Here is a 16,811-nt window from a genome sequence, read left to right as displayed (position 1 = left end):
ACTTGCCCACATGAACCCAACCCCATCCTGCACAAGGCTTTTGGCCGTGCGTATTGGGGGGTTGGCCTCAGTGCCTGGCCCGCAGCCAGAACCTCCGGCCAACCCCCCTTGTAAACAGCCAACCCCACGCTTCGCACAGCCTTTGGGCACCCACCAACCAAAATATATGGGGCCGCAGGAGGAGCCCAAGGCCCCCAAGGCCCCAGCCGGCGCTCCACGTGGTGTGGAAGCCAGGATTACTTCCATCTGGAGGTAGCAGTTGCTTTTTATATGCTCCCTCTGGGTGGGAACAATATGTGTTTTGTTTCCCAGCTCGCATCAGTGGGGGCAGGGAAACAGGACACAGGTCTTCTCCCAGCCAGCAGGAGCATTTTTAAATCTACCACCGGCTGTGAGTAGATTTAGTGTTTGCTCTCGTTTGGTAGTAAATTTAAAAATACTCCCACCAGATGGGAGTAAACACATGTTTCTCTGCCTACCCTAGTGGGGGCAGGGAGGCTACTGTGTTCTAGGGGTGGCTCCATGGGACACAGTCACTCAGCCGGCACCAGGGGATGGGGCCATGGGCCTTTTAAAGCTTTAGTGTGGTGGTCTGTGCAGACCCACCTCCTTTTTATACGTCTGCCCTGGGGAATGGGGTCCCTTTGGCCTAATTAGGCTATGGAAGAAGGGCCATCTCCTCTATTCCATTTTGCCTTGGCCCAGGGGTAATGTATCCCTGGGACCTCTCAGAGATTCAGCGATGAGGGTCATGCTTTCCCCTCCCCCCATAAAATAATGTCACCACCCCAGGTCCTAGCTCAATCCAGGGTTTTAATAAAACAAGTGTGGGAGCCTGCATTTGAGTTTTTTTCACTGTGACACAGACTTGCAGATCCTGCACACAGACATTTTATAAACATTTTATTGATTTTACAACTAAAGTAAAATCGGTGTTTTACATAGTGTGTCCCAATACATAGCATTACGAACAGTAATACAACACATCAGTATTGCAGCAATATTCAGTCAGGAGGCAGACCCACAACATTTGTTGAACCAGGGTGAGCTCCCCCCTCCCTCGCTCGCACTCCAGATACATCTCTGTTGTGTTGATGTGGTTTTTCCCCTGCAAGTCATGGCTTATCTGGGCAAGGTTCTAGGTGTATACCTCTAAATTCCGCCCAACCTTTCCATATCTTGAAACGTTTCTTGGGGCATCCTCTTGCCATGTAGATTGGACGGTCCATGCCCATACAAAAGTCCATGGCTATAGCAAGGCCCAGCCATAAAAGTGCCCTCTGATATCTCGTATCACCCAGATCCTCCCTTACATTAAGGAGCACAATTCTGGGGTACCTCTGGATTTTCCAGCCCAGCATCCCCTCCAATTGCCCCAGATTCCCGTCCCAGAAGGAAGAAAAACAGGACAATGTCAGAAAGTGTGAGTCAGAGTTCCCTGAGAGTCCCCGCTTCTCAAGCCCCTCCCATCGGGTATCAGTCGCATACTATGGAGCCAAGCCCTGGTGTAGTATATGCAGTAGAGCAACTTCAGTTTTATATGTCTGAACTGCGAGGATATTAGCGCCCTTTCTAGGGGCCTCCAACACCTCTCTCCAATTGTCATCATCAAGCTCACCGAGTCCCCTCCCAAGCCCTGTGCACTTCCAGCACAGGAACTGGCAGGTTCCTCAGCAGCATTTTGTATGTCTCTGAAAGTTTGTGCTCCTTAATATTTATAAGGAGAAGCTTAGCCTCCAGTGAGGAGAACTCTGAAATCTCATCAGTTGCTTGTATGATTGGCATAAAAGGAGGGCAGAGTTGCAAATATCGAAAAACTGTTTGTGTGGGCTTGTTTTCAGTGAGAATTGAGTTTATTGGCACAGCCTAAGGCATCTGTAGTACTTAGGGAGGGGCAGAATTACCAGCTGTACTAACGCCAGCCTATGGAATGATGAGGGAGATTCGCTATTACACATGTATCTGGATTTCAGACTGCAATAAACATACTTCACATGATGAAGTTTTATCATTTCCAACAGAGAGTACTTTTAATACTAGAAAGCCAGATTTTTATTTAACAAACCATGTACTATACGAAGCTGATGGCTAGACCTACATAATAAGTGAGATCTCATGGTGACAGAAAAAGAGAATGAAATCAGCGAAGCAGGTGATAGGCTCATTTAAGCATTGGCTTGAGGTCAAAAAGGATCGGCAGGAGAAGACTTGGAGAGAGGATATGATTGAATGCGTTAAAATATTTCCTGCTATAATAAATGAGAAGGAAGACCTAGATAAAACAAAAAAGAAATAAAAGCAAGCAGATGATTCTGATGATGACAATTTTTTAAGAGTGCTTTTACATTCAAGGCCTCCTCCAAACAAGGACTGAGTAACAGGTACGACTGCTGCTAATGTAGTACCAGATAAAGGTGCTGAGGGCGAGAGTGTCACAGTGCAAGATTCTACTTGAGTAGTACCGAGTACACCGAGTGAGTCGCTAATGACAGCAGTGCCTAGTGCGAGCTGAGATCTGAAGTCCATAAATAGGGTTCAATTTGTCACTCCCAGAAGAAAAGTGGAAGTTGAAGAGACTCCTAGAGAAATTATAATCAGCATTTTAAATGTTAAATTTGGTGAAATACTGCAGGGCAATGTTGATTTAAGTTGGCTATTGACTTGAAAAGTTGATGAAATGAGATATTTGATTTAGGAAGTAGCAAGATGTGGAAATGAAACACATGATAAATTAGAAGAGTTAGCTGATGAATTAGAAGTTGACATCGGCAAAATGAAAAATGTTAAATGAAATTACAAAATGGATTTAACTAATGAGAAAATTAAAGAAATGGGCTTGATTCCTTTAGAGGCTCATATTAAAGAATTAATTGAGAAATGGAGTGACATTTAAGAAATATCAGGAGACATGGAAGAAAGGGACAAAAGTAGGAAGATATCAAAAGGGACAGAAATCATGACTAAGGGCATAATGAGTGATTCGGAATCTGAGACAGGAAAGGTTTTGAAATTTCCTTTAAGAGAGGTACATGGAGGGAATCTTGGGTATGTGTCATGGAACAGAGCTGATCTATATGCTTTTACTCATAGTATTCCAAAATTATGAGAGGATCCAGCAAAATGGTATGATGAGGTACACAAATTTCTCAAGTGTTGTGGACGGATTTAAATTCTTTATTTGAAATTGCGGCCCCTAGTGATTTGTGGGTAGAATGTAAAGCTGCAGTTGGAAGGCCAACAGAAGAACCACCGAGAATTGGTCCTAATCATTCACCAGCTGAAGTGATAGCAGACAAATATAATGCTGTAATTGAGAATTTGAGAAAACAAGTTTCTGAAGAGGATATCAATTGGAAAAAGATTTTGAGAACTTCAAAAGAGCCAAAAGCGTCAGTGCATTCTTTTTGTGAAAGGTTTTACACATTTTTAACAAACACAGGCGAGTCAAAGATCCCTAAAAAGATTGGGTTGGTGGATTTGTGACTGCTTTTGTGTCAGGATTAAGACCAGAAATTAGTAACCACATTCAACTTAGAGAATTGTGTTGGAAGACAAAAAACATAGATGGGATTTTAAAGTGGGCAAAAAATAGTAGTGATTTTTTTAATGCAAAGCAGGGGAAGATCAAAAAATGCTAATGATTATCCAGACAAAACAATTTGAGAAAAGGTCCAGAAATCAAACAAATTTGAATATGAATTTTCTACTGGGTATGAATGGGAGGAATTAAATACATAGTGTGTGTGTGTGTGTGTTTGTATTTATATAGCACACTTCTACCCAGAGGTCTCGTAGGGCTGTATTCATACCGCTGTGGAACCCATCCTGGCTTTCCTGTGAAATGTCCACTCCTGGGCACCCCCAAGGTGAAGCCAGGCATCCAAGCGCTGCTGGGACCGTTGTGGAGATTAAGCAAGCTATTGCCCAGAGTCACAGAGTGGGACCCATGATTAGACTAGGCACCGAGGCGAGAATCATCAGAGCCGGGGAAATTGAGTCCAAGAACCACCGAGGCCCGGGCCAGACCTCTGCATCAGGCGGTGGAAGAGAAATGATGAATAATGGTAGCATGAACATGAATGTTGATATGATGAAAAAGCTTGTCACTTTTGCAGGATGATCAGTTTCAGGGAAATGTGACACAACTTCCACACAAGCAAGGACATATGTGGAATATGTCAAATTCTGAGGAGAATGTGCAGAATTAGAACTCATTGTCAGTGACAATGCCAACATCTCCAGTGAAGCAGCAAACCATGAGAAATTAAATCCCCATCAGTGCAAGTACCAGCAGAATCCATTGATTCTGAGTAATGGTTTGGCTGGAAGTAGCTCACAATGACAGTGCTTTAGGGGGGAGAAGGATTGTGCACTTGGAGCAGGCCATTTAGGTAGACCAAAGCAGCCCATATATTGATGGAGAAGTCAATGGCAATCTTGTTTCATTTCTGGCTTGTAACGGGGCTACCAGACATACAGTTCATTTTATAGATGCCCCAAAAGTACCCCTCTCAAAAAGAGAAGTCCAAGTTGTAGGGATCAGCAATAAACAAATTGGCAATCAAGTTTCAGAAGATGTTCTTGTCTAAAATGGTCAAGTGGAGAATAGGCACCAATTTATTTTGGAAGATGGTGTCGCAATTGAAAGATATGATGAGAATTCACTATTTAAGATTAATTCAGAATAGTTAAGAGTTCATTTATTCCCAGACTTAACAAAAGATGATTGGCATCTGTATTTAAGGCATACTGCCAAACACAAGATATGAGATTTTATTAGAAAAGAAAGAGCAAAGCCATTTAAAATCCAGGTTAAACCTGATACAATATTTCCAAGAGCTAAACAATATAGTTTGACAAAAGAAACAGGCGAGGAAATTAAGCCAATGATTGAGAAAATAATTGAACAGGGATTCCTCGGGGAGGTACTTTGTGGACCTTGTAATTCTCCTGTGATGGAAAATAAGAAGCTGAATGGCAAGTACAGAATCGTAAGAGATCCCCACAACATTAACAAGATAGTGATTCCATATTCGCCAGTGGTACCGATTTCAGCAGTGATCTTGTTTCAGATTCCATCTGAGGCAGAATGTTATACTGTCAGACTTATACCAAGAGTTCTTCTCATTTCTTTTGCATGAGGTGTCACAGTTCCTCTTTGCACTTTAATTTTTAAATAAAGTTCTTGTGTTTTGTAGAATCCTACAAGGTATACAGAAAGTCCTTCAATCTCCATCCAAATACTGAAGAAATATCTGGAGAATTTGAGACTGCTACACAATTCAGTGCTGGTTCAGTATTTTGATGAACTACTGATTGCAACTAAAACAAAAGAAGACTGTAAACAAGATACATTTGCTTTGTTGAATCGTTTGACTAAGAACTAAAATGCTGTATTTTAAAAAGGGGGTTATATATCTTGGACACCATATTGAAAAAGATGGGAAGAAAATCTCAAAAGAACACATTTCTGCTACTCAAAAATGTAGCCTTCCGACTACCTGGAGGGAGACTTGGACGTGTCTTAGAAATGTTGGCTGCTGTCATCAGTGGATTCCAAATGTGTCCTTGATTACAAAACCTTTAGCAATGTTGACCTGGAGTGAAATATTTATGCTGTGATGCATTTGTAAATCTAAAAGAGAGTTCTTGTTGTGCACCCACATTCAGGATGCCCAATTACTACTTGAATGTTTTCTTATTTTGTCATGAAAGAGGTGTATGTGCACTTTTGATTCTTACACAAAAGCATAGAAACTCCAAGCACCCATTATTGTACTTGTCAGCTGTTCTGGATCCAGTAGCTGTAAGTTCTCCAGGATGTTTGAAATCAGTTGTAGCTGTTTGTGGTTTTTTTAGCAACCGAGTAAAGTGAAGGAATTGTGATCGAACACCCTCTAATTGTTTATGTTCTACACTCAGTGTAAATTCTTTTGACAAGGACGAGAACACAGCATTTAACTAAAAGTGGGCTTACTCTTTATGAGCAGGTAATACTTGTTGCTGAGAACATCTCTAATAAGAGTAGCTATATATTGAACCCTGCAACATTACATCCTATTTCAGCCAAAGATTGTGAGGACACGGACAATGAATAAATGGATAATGAGTAGGAACATAATTGTCTCAAAGTGACTGAGTTTTGCATAAAACATACTTCTCTCAAAATGGCTTAATTGGCCAAAAAATCTGGAAAAGATTTAGCCACACTTGGTAATACATTTGCAGACAAAATGGCAAAAATTTGTGCATTATAAGATGAGGCCGTTGTGCAAAAGAATGAACTTGATCAAAGTGCAAGATTAAATTCAGTTCAAAATGCTGAAAGTGTAAATTGTTCCTTTATTTATTCAATTCAAACTTCAATAGGCGAATTGAGGAATTTAAAGGAAGATGCCTCAGATGATGAGGAAAAGAAATGGGAGAAACTAGGGTATAAGAATAACCATCATGATTTGTATGTGAATGCTGAACATAAATATTTCTTACCTGACTCAATGCTGTATCACCTTTGCAAATATCTCCGCAATAGGGCACATGCGGAGAGAGACAGTCTGAAAATAATATTCAAGAAATATTGGGAGAATATGAAATTTAGAAATGCTGTTGTGTGCTCCAGATGTCTGTTGTGCCTGTTAAATAATCAAGAAAAAGGACACAGATATTGAAGAGCCACATTGAAAAATGAGAAGGCCAATTTACGAGACTCCAAGCTCATTTTATTGAGGTGCCAAATTATAATGAACTGAAGTACATCTTAGTAATAATCTGCTTATTTTCTAAATGGTGGAGGCTTATCACACTAGGAGATCAGATTGCCTTTCACTTGCTAAATTAATGTTAAGGGAGTTAACACCTCGTTGTAGCCTGCCAACTTTAATTAAAAAAGACAGTGGAACTAATTTTAAAAATGAAGTTCTGCAAATCATTCATGAAGTATTTGAAATCATACAGAGGTTTCATTGTAGCATCCGACCTTAATCTTCTGGAATTGTGGAGAGGGCAAATGCCACTCCCAAAAATACAGTGGCAAAGATTTGTGCTTCGACAGGGCTGAAGTGGCCTGATGCATTAACTCATGTTTTGATGAGCATGATTAGTACCACCAAAAAAAGACTGGCTTGTCGCCCCTTGAAATTATCATGGGCAGAGCAATGAGGCTTACATATGTATCATCAACTGTACTAGTTTCAATAGGTGATGACATCATGCTATATTACTGCAAACGTATGGCTGACATGGTGAAATCTGTCTCTCATCAGGTGAATGTGGCAACCAAAGATACAAGAGACTTAGGGCCAGATGTATGACCAGCAACATTTTCGGTTTATTTTTTTAAGGGCATGTAGTGGTCTCTGGGACTACTGCATGCCCTTAAAAAATATTTTTAGAGACATTCACAAAGTGGAAGGGGTCCCCTGGGGACCCCTTCCAAAGTGTGACTGCATTACCACCCTCTTGAAGAGGGTGGTAATTTGCGAGTTCATACATCAAGTAGTGTATTTTAAAAATAGATTTCACTTTAGGGGGAAACAAAGCCTATTGACTCCCACTGCCCTTTCATACCAAAAGATTCCAGACAAGCATAAAGCCCTGGTTCCCTCCCCCATGCGTAGTAAGAGAAAGGAGTAGTAGTCAAGAAAGTCTTATTTCATAAGAAGACTGGAGGCCTCTCAGTTTGAGGGTCAGTCTTTTGTGCTGGTTCTAAACCTTTAGATTCTTTTTAGAACCACACTATAAATTTTACGGAGGGAGTTTCTGAGACATTGGTACATGATGTAGCATCCAGACTCAGGCTGACTCATTATTCTCCTGACACCCCAGACCATATATCATTGGTTATCAACACAAATCTCACTGAACTGCCTATTGCACAGGCATGCGCCTTAGGCTGGATTGCAGCCCACTCAGTAATTAATAGTTTTCTCACCCCCGGCGACAGTCAGATTCTGCTGCTATTGTCTTTCTTTATTTTGTGTAATTTTATATAGCGCAAACTTGGACAAACACCATAAGAACACTTTACAAGAGCTCCAGATTGCATTTCACATATCAGGTTTTTTTAGTCACTTGGAGATTTGGAGATTTGCCCAGAATCACAGGATGTTGAGTTAATCTGGGATTCACATTTCAAAGTCTTTCAATTTGGCCGTTTTGTCACATGGTCTAAAAGAGGGGAAGCCGTTTCAGCTTAAATTTGTGTTATTTTGCCGGTCTTTCAGTCTGTCTGAGGCAGCTCTGCCAAGTACCACGCATGTTAGACTAACACACTTCAGTGTGGTGATCTGCATCACCACACTGAAATGCAAAGTCATGCATAACAGGTATCGCACCTCCTCGGTTACTAGTGCTGCTAATCATACACAAATGCTGGTGTAGTATCATTTCCATGTAGCCGTCGTCTGTTTTCTAGTGCTTCCCCGGTCTCTCCTAAGCGGGATGCGGTAACCCTTGTTATGCTGCCTGTGAGGTAGTTAAGTTATGAATGTCCCTTTTCTATCTGTACATTTTGCCATAGTTCCATGTGTCCATGAAGTCAGTCTTACGAGGATTCATTGCAGACAAGCATGCCAGGCACTGGCAGCCCTATCTAGTCAGCCGCTTCGGGTGCGACATCTGCAAGCCAGGACTGAATCCAATGTGGGTGAGGGCCTGGGGGAAGAATGACAGGAGCTAGGGGTGTGGGGAGGGTGTTTAAACCCTGTTGGCAGTTGAAGGTGAGTTATTTCTTCAACTCACTCATTTCTTCAGCTCACTCAAAAAAGGAGGACTCACCTGTTTTGCATAAATTGACTATGGTGCTCCCCTCGCCTTCTCTAGCCCCCGTAGATGTAATTTCACTCAGGATTGCTGGGGCAGGCACTGGTGACAAGTTGGTTCACTGGTGAGGCATCTGATTACTGCAGATTACTCCATTCCCCTGCTGCCACTGCCCCTCTCTCACTTCCTCCCACTCTCCTGGCTAAATGGACGAAACACTTCAGTCTAGACCACATACATCTAAAACATGTTAGACCTCAGTTGTACCATGCCTCAGACTGAAGATCATGGAGGATATAATAAAGGGTAGGTCACTGGGTCTTACTGTGATTTTAGCATCCTAGAAACGGTCTGATTACTCACCCATAAAAACAGCTCTTTTTAGAAGGTTTAATCTGACCACAGATTAGCATTAAAAAAAACTTTGCAGCATTTCTACGCAGAGTAACCAGACATTATTGGAGGCCTGATTGGACCTGGAATAAACTGACATTTCTAATGTGCTGGAGTAAGCGTGACGTGACACAGGTAAACCTCTGATTTCTATGTATCTATTTTGTAGAGTTACATTAACATGTAGCAGATGGAAAGCTGTTTAGCGCTTGAGAATTTACAAAGACACTTGGCAAGTGGTCAACATAAGTGTGCAGAGGAGTAACCTCAATTAGAGCTCATTTTCACACAGAGCCACTCATAGCTGCCATGGTTTCAGATTGCTAAGTGTGAAGTTTTCATAATTTCACTGTAATTATGAGTGACATTCACACAGTCTGACTTTGGTCAGTTTTCAGAAGCCTGCTGTTAGCACACTTTAGTTCAGTGACTTTCATAGTTTCTCGTTGCTCAAATGGGTGTAATTTCTGATATTTATAGGATTCCTGCGTCTTCATTGCTTGATTTTGCATGCAAGAAAGTGTCACTCATAGTCATTGAAATGTCACTCATAATTACTTAGAAATTATGAAAATGCCACAAATAGTAATCTGGAACCTTTGCAGGTATGGTGAAGTCTCTCCCCCACCCCCGCCGACCCCCCTACTCCCAAACCTCACCACTGCTATTAAGAAAATAAATCAAGCAAGTCTAAAAACACGATGTGTGCTTTCAGGTGATTATGATTACGCCGTGTTTGTAGACTTGCTGCATTTCTTTTCTTAATATAGCTGGGTTGCGTGGTGATTGCGTGCATTAGTTAAAGTTTTCGTGTTAATCGCAGCGCCCGTCATGAGCTGCAATTAACATGAAAACTTTAACAAATGCACACAATCACTCTGCAGCCCAGCTCTTTTAACACCTTCAATGCTAAGGCAATTCCCGCTGGGCGCTGAGCTTCCTGAATCCCCATTGTTCATGACAAGGTCAGCTCGTCATAAGCACAGCTCCAGTGTACTGCATGACGAGCTGATCTTGTCATGAGCATCCAAAAGGTTAAGAAAAGAAAATGCAGCAAGTCTACAAACACAGTGTGTGCTTTCAGAATCACCTGAAAGCCCATGCTGTGTCTGTAGACTTGCTGCATTGCTTTTCATTATAGAGCGCAGCTGCACAGTGATTGTGTGACTTTGCTAAAGTTTTCATGTTAATCACAGTGCCTATCATGAGCAGCAATTAACATGAACATTTTAACAAAGGCACACAATTACCCCGCAGCCAAGCTCTATTAAGAAAAGAAAATGCAGCAAATCTCCAAACACAACGTATGCTTTCAGATGATTCTGAAAACACATACTGTGTTTGTAGATTTGCTGCATTTCTTTTGTTATGAAAGAGCGGCTGCTGGGCAGATTGGGTGCTTTTGTGAAACTATTTATGTTAATCGCAGCACGTGGCAGGCGCTGCAATTATCATGAATACTTAAACAAATGCACACAATGTGCCCTGAAGCCACACTCTAGAAACAACAGAAATGAAGCAAGTTGCAGATGCCCTCCTTGAACTTATAGGCTACCTCTTACCCGCAACCAGGAAATTCCTGTTTTTTGCACCACTTGCCTTTGAAAAGCGGCAGCGTGAACGTTCTCGGAGGATATGCTGTGTGTACGCACAACACACACAGCACTGTGCGCCCGGGGGGACGGAGGCGTGTGCGCACACCCACCTTACAGGGAACAGTGATTGTGAAAACGAAAGCTGAGGAAAACATTCAGAGAAAGAGAATCTCTAGGAGAAAGCACTGTGAATCAGTGGAAACTTGGGAAAAGGACAGTGACTGAAACTATGAGCAGTGAATCACCAGTTGCCAAAAGATCGGAGAGAATTGGAGTACTAAATAGAAAGTATGTCCCACATGAAATGTTGGGGCACATGCATCAACGTATTTAGGAAGTGCAAATGGTGCGAATAGGTAAATTCGGACGTTTGCGCTTCCTAAATACGTTTTTGGGATGCATGAAACAGAGTTTCAAAATTCGCTATTTTTTGCATTTCCTAAAAATGCGAATGCATTTAAGGAATCACATTTGTGCGATTCCTTAAATGCAATGCATCAATTTTTAAAAAATTGCGACTTTTGAAATAGGAAGTGCAAATTAACACGAGGTTGACCCTCGTGTTAATTTGCGAAAATCTTTAAAAAAGCAAAAAAATGCATTTTTTAAACTTTCATGTTACAGACACACATGTCCTTAGGACATGTGTGTGTGAAACATGCACCTTAAAATACATTTCAGGGGTGCAGGGGGGGGTCCTATGGACCCCCCTCTGCACCCTTGCAATGCATCAACAAATTGCGAGTGCAAAAAAAAAAAATGCAAAACGGCATTGATTCCTATGGGCCTCTAGGCCCATAGGAATCAATGTTATGCCATTCCTTAATTGCGATTCGCAATTAAGGAATCGCAATTTCCAAAAATTAAGAAATCCTAAACACTTTTAGGATTTCTTGATGCATAGGATTTTGCAATTCCTAAATTGCGATTCCTTAATTTTCGCAATTTAGGAAGTGCAAAATCCTACAATGATGCATGTGCCCCGTTGTATCTAGCTACTGTGTCTGAAGAAGAAGTTGCAGAGTTACAGGTTTTTAATTCAGTTGTGAAATATAACCAGTACAAGTATGAAACAGAATCTCTGAGTGAATTAGAGACATCAGAATGAGAATGGGAGACTGTTGTACAAAAACGTGGATATTGAAACTGATTAATAAGAAACTTTGACTAAATAAAAAACTTTGAGCAAACTTGAGAAATATATAAAACAGAGAATTTGTTTTTTTGAGAAATTGTTTTACATTTTTGAGTAAACTAAGGAAAACCATGAAGTTGAATTGATGCAAAAAGAACAATTGATGGACAGAATGTTGAAAAGTGTCAAACATTCACCCCTGTACAGAAATCTGGGCCTAAATCTGCGCCTTGTGCCATTCCAGTTTAAACCCAGCCACATGCAAATCAATCTTGACGCTGTTCCCCATGGGAACAGTACAGCCCGAACTGCCAGGCCAAGTCCTCCCGGGACTGGAAAAAAGCATCCTAGGACCCGTTTCAAGGTTTCACCCCTCATCAGCCAGACTACCTTCACTCCAGTGGCATGGAGAGCACGGGACCCACGTGTGGGCATACCTTTCCCACTTGGGGTGACAAATGCAAAAAGAACAATTGATGGATGTAGGAATCTGGCTCTGTATATACTATACAAAAATGAGGTATAGAGTCCAGTGGAACCCCAAAGGTAGGCAGAGGTAAAAGTAGACATCACCTTACTCTCTATCTGTGGCAGTTTGGGTGGGCAGTAAGGCTTTATGAGAGGGTAGTGTTAAGCATTTGGTGTACACACTCAATCAGCAAAGGATTGCACACACTCAAAGACCGATCTCAGACCAATGTTCTTTGTATAAAAAAATATCATTTAGTTATATTTATTTCTTAGAACCAAGCAAGCCTGGCACAGGTAAGTGATTTATACTTTGCAGTAACAATGCAGTTTGAATTGCAGTTGTATAGATACTTTGGTTTTGTTACAGTAAAATTACTGGGAATGCAATACTTTGAAATATTGTAAATATACTTTGCAATGACTTTTCAGTTGTTGGTCATGTATATTACTTTTCATATAACTTTTCTTAGCCAGTGTAGTATACCTGGATACTGCACTGGGACATTTCTTGTATAAAGGTAAGTAAATGTGGTTTTTTTATTTGTATACAGTTATATAGACTTTTATAGATTTTCCAACTCCACACTTAGAAACTTTTTCATAGAAAACAGTCAATGTTATCCTATGGGAGGAAATAGAGTTATCGGTTAACAGGTAAGTACTTTGTTGTGGGAGATGGTTTTCTGTGATTAGACTCAGGGGTCTCCCAGGGTCGGGGATGCATTCTCAAAGCACCCTCAGTGGCACTAGGGTGGCCGGGTGTAGAGTGCTGAGGCCCAATGTTATCCAAAGGGGTATAGGGGGCCTCCGGTTGGTGGCTGCTCAAGGGCAGGCCACAAGGTTGTCGGAGCTAAGCTCCTGGACTTTAGCTTAGGGCAAATGGGGATTCAAGTTAGCTCCAAATGGACACCCTCAGCGGCACTAGGGCGGCCAGGCGCATGGTGCTGTTTTTGCATCGGATGCCCTGTTACTTTCAATGGGGATTTTCCGGTTTGCAAACACACTGCAGGTTCGGGGACGAAGGTCTTCTGGGAGCGACCACCACTTGGAGAGGTAAGTTGCTGGGGCTTGGCTAGACACCGTCGTTAAGGCCACCCAAGGCCATGGGGCATTGGGTGCAGGGGTGTCTTTTAGGGATAGATCTTCTTACCAGCTCCTGGTCGAGGTTGGGAGGACCCTCCAGATTGAGGCTGTAGGCATCGGCTGGAGGCTTGAGGCAGGTCCGGGATCACTTGATCTTGGGTCAGGATTGACCTCCTCGTGGTGTTGGGCCACACGAACTTGGGTTATGGGTGACGGGTGCAGAGTGGTGCTAACTCGCAGATTTTGCTGGAACTGGAGTCTGTGGGTGAGCAAATCCGGTGTTCATGGGAGGACAAGTCTTTTCTTTGGAAGGCAGCGCGGGTCCTCAGGGTTCTTGAGGTTGCTGGCTGCAGGACACACCGGAGTATCGCTTCTGCAGGTTTGAGGTGGGGACAAGTCAGTGTTCGTCCTCCTCTTCTTAGCTTTGGCATGGATGTTCGGTCCATCTTCTTTTCTTCTTGTTGATGCTTGTCTGACGAGGCAAGGTTCGGGGTTACCCCTAAATACTAAATGTAGGGGTGTTACAGGTAAGTAAAAGGTTGGGACCAATTATGCCACCCTCCATTGGAGGGAGCATATGCCTCACTCTGGTTGGCTGGTTCTCCCCATCTGCAAGATGGCAGGGACTGAGAGTTGTGCTTCATTTCGCCTCTCCCACCTGGGGGGTGGGGTTGGCAAATATGGGCACACCTCCCTTCCTCACTTGGTTTTCTCGCTGGTTCTCCTGCCCAAAGTAGGGGCTAGAACCGGTGGGGACCAGTTGCTGGAAGAGGCAAAAAGCCTGGGGAAGCTCACAAAGGCAGAAAGCCTTTGAAGCTTCCTCTTCATGACACTGCCCATCCTGGGGGGGGAGGCTTAGGTGATGCCGATTCAGAAAGGGGGTGGTGATGGACAGAGCATCAGAGTTAAACAGAACACTCATACCCAGTCAAAAGATCAGGGCATGATCCATCACCGTTTTTTAGCTCACTGCACAATCCCAGTTCACAACCTGGCTACATGCAAATTAGTCTGTCCCTGGCCCAGTGCATCATGGGAACAGGGCAGACCAAACTACCAAGCCAATTCTTTACTGGAAAGGAAACAAGCTTCCGGGGACCGGTTTCTGGCATTGCAGCCGTCTTCGGCCCGGCTTGCTTGAATCCTGATGGTGCAGTGAGCAAGGGACTCATGTCTGAGCATACCCTGCCACTCCTATAGTGGCCAAAACGATTCAGAAAGGGGGTGGTGATGGACAGAGCATCTGAGTTAAACAGAACACTCCTACCCAGTCAAAAGATCAGGGCTTGATCCATCACCGTTTTTTAGCTCACTGCACCATCCCAGTTCAGAACCTGGCTACATGCAAATTAGTCTGTCCCTGGCCCAGTGCATCATGGGAACAGGGCAGACCAAACTACCAAGCCAATTATTTACTGGAAAGGAAACAAGCTTCCGGGGACCGGTTTCTGGCATTGCAGCCGTCTTCGGCCCGGCTTGCTTGAATCCTGATGGTGCAGTGAGCAAGGGACTCATGTCTGAGCATACCCTGCCACTCCTATAGTGGCCAAAACGATTCAGAAAGGGGGTGGTGATGGACAGAGCATCTGAGTTAAACAGAACACTCATACCCAGTCAAAAGATCAGGGCTTGATCCATCACCGTTTTTTAGCTCACTGCACCATCCCAGTTCAGAACCTGGCTACATGCAAATTAGTCTGTCCCTGGCCCAGTGCATCATGGGAACAGGGCAGACCAAACTACCAAGCCAATTCTTTACTGGAAAGGAAACAAGCTTCCGGGGACCGGTTTCTGGCATTGCAGCCGTCTTCGGCCCGGCTTGCTTGAATCCTGATGGTGCAGTGAGCAAGGGACTCATGTCTGAGCATACCCTGCCACTCCTATAGTGGCCAAAACGATTCAGAAAGGGGGTGGTGATGGACAGAGCATCTGAGTTAAACAGAACACTCATACCCAGTCAAAAGATCAGGGCTTGATCCATCACTGTTTTTTAGCTCACTGCACCATCCCAGTTCAGAACCTGGCTACATGCAAATTAGTCTGTCCCTGGCCCAGTGCATCATGGGAACAGGACAGACCAAACTACCAAGCCAATAAAATTGACTCCATTTATGATAAGATCTTGGTGTCCCAAACTGAAAGAGGTACTTTGAATCCACCTCTTTTCAATAAAAACACCAATTTCTCTCTGACCACCTTTCCTCCTATCAAACGTGAAGAACTTGAAACACTTATGACCCATGTAAAATCCGGGTCCCCAGAAGATCTGATTCCTGCTAGAATCTTAGTTCCCCTGAGTCCCCTGCTGGGTCCTTACATCCAAGATGTAATAAATCAGTCCTTAAAGAAGGGAAACGTGCCTACTGATTGGAAGAGAGCGGTGGTGAACCCTATCCGCAAGAATGCTGTTCTCCCCTGGTCGGAACTTTCCAACCTCCGGCCCATCTCCCTCCTACCTTACCTTGGTAAGCTTGCCGAGAAACACGTCAACGCGCACCTGTCCAATTACATCGAGGCAGCAGGCGGCCTAGACCATTCTCAATCTGGTTTTAGGCCCAACCATAGCACAGAGTCAGCTCTCCTGTCAGTGACTGATACCATCAGGATGTCACTTGACGGGGGGAGCTCAGTGATTCTGGTGCTATTGGATTTGTCTGCTGCCTTCGACACGGTGTCGCACGACGTCCTTCTCGGCCGGCTGAGGGAGGTGGGAATAAAAGGGGCTGCCATGGCATGGTTAGAAAGCTTTCTTGCGGATCGCCAACAAGGTGTCAAACTAGGCTCCTACAACTCCATCTGTAGGAAGCTTACCAAGGGTGTGCCACAGGGCTCTTGCTTAAGCCCTACGTTATTTAACGTATATGTGGCCCCCTTGGCAGACATCATAAGATCTTACGGGTTCACCCCAATCTCCTACGCTGATGACACCCAGCTGCTGTTTCCCTTCCAAACCCTTACACCTACAATTATAAAATCTTTCCAAAACGGTATGCGAGCCGTGGCAGATTGGATGGCCCACAACTTCCTCCAATGCAATGTGACTAAAACTGAAGTCATGTTGTTTGGAGGGGCCACTCTGCTATGGTCTCCCGACTGGTGGCCATCTGAGCTAGGACCTGCCCCAGTGCTAAAGGAGACTGTAAAAAATCTGGGAGTGCGTCTAGATCAAGCATTGATTTTAAAAGACCACGTCAATCAAGTCACAGGAGCTTGTTTCCGAGTGATAGGGTTGCTTCGACGCATTTTCCCCTTCCTACCTGACATCCATAGGAAGACGCTGGTACAAGCATTGGTCATCGGTCGGATGGACTATTGCAATGGACTTCTTATTTCTGCCAATCAAGAACAGTTGGGTAGGCTGCAGGTGGTGCAGA

General features: G+C 43.5%; 1 protein-coding gene across 1 annotated transcript in view; it reads left to right on the top strand.

The window, feature by feature from the left end:
• Positions 1-16,811, top strand: part of LOC144769764 (olfactory receptor 5G9-like) — a 93,997-nt gene that overhangs the window by 59,359 nt on the left and 17,827 nt on the right. Inside the window, exon 2 of the mRNA XM_078653943.1 lies at positions 5,199-5,340. Coding sequence (XP_078510069.1) covers positions 5,199-5,340 — 142 coding nt within the window. The remainder of the gene's footprint in view (positions 1-5,198; positions 5,341-16,811) is intronic.

The sequence above is a fragment of the Lissotriton helveticus genome, chromosome 7, assembly GCF_964261635.1.
Source record: "Lissotriton helveticus chromosome 7, aLisHel1.1, whole genome shotgun sequence".
NCBI lineage: Eukaryota > Metazoa > Chordata > Amphibia > Caudata > Salamandridae > Lissotriton > Lissotriton helveticus.
The sequence above is the reverse complement of the archived record's forward strand: the minus strand, read 5'-3'. Positions and strand labels throughout refer to the sequence as shown.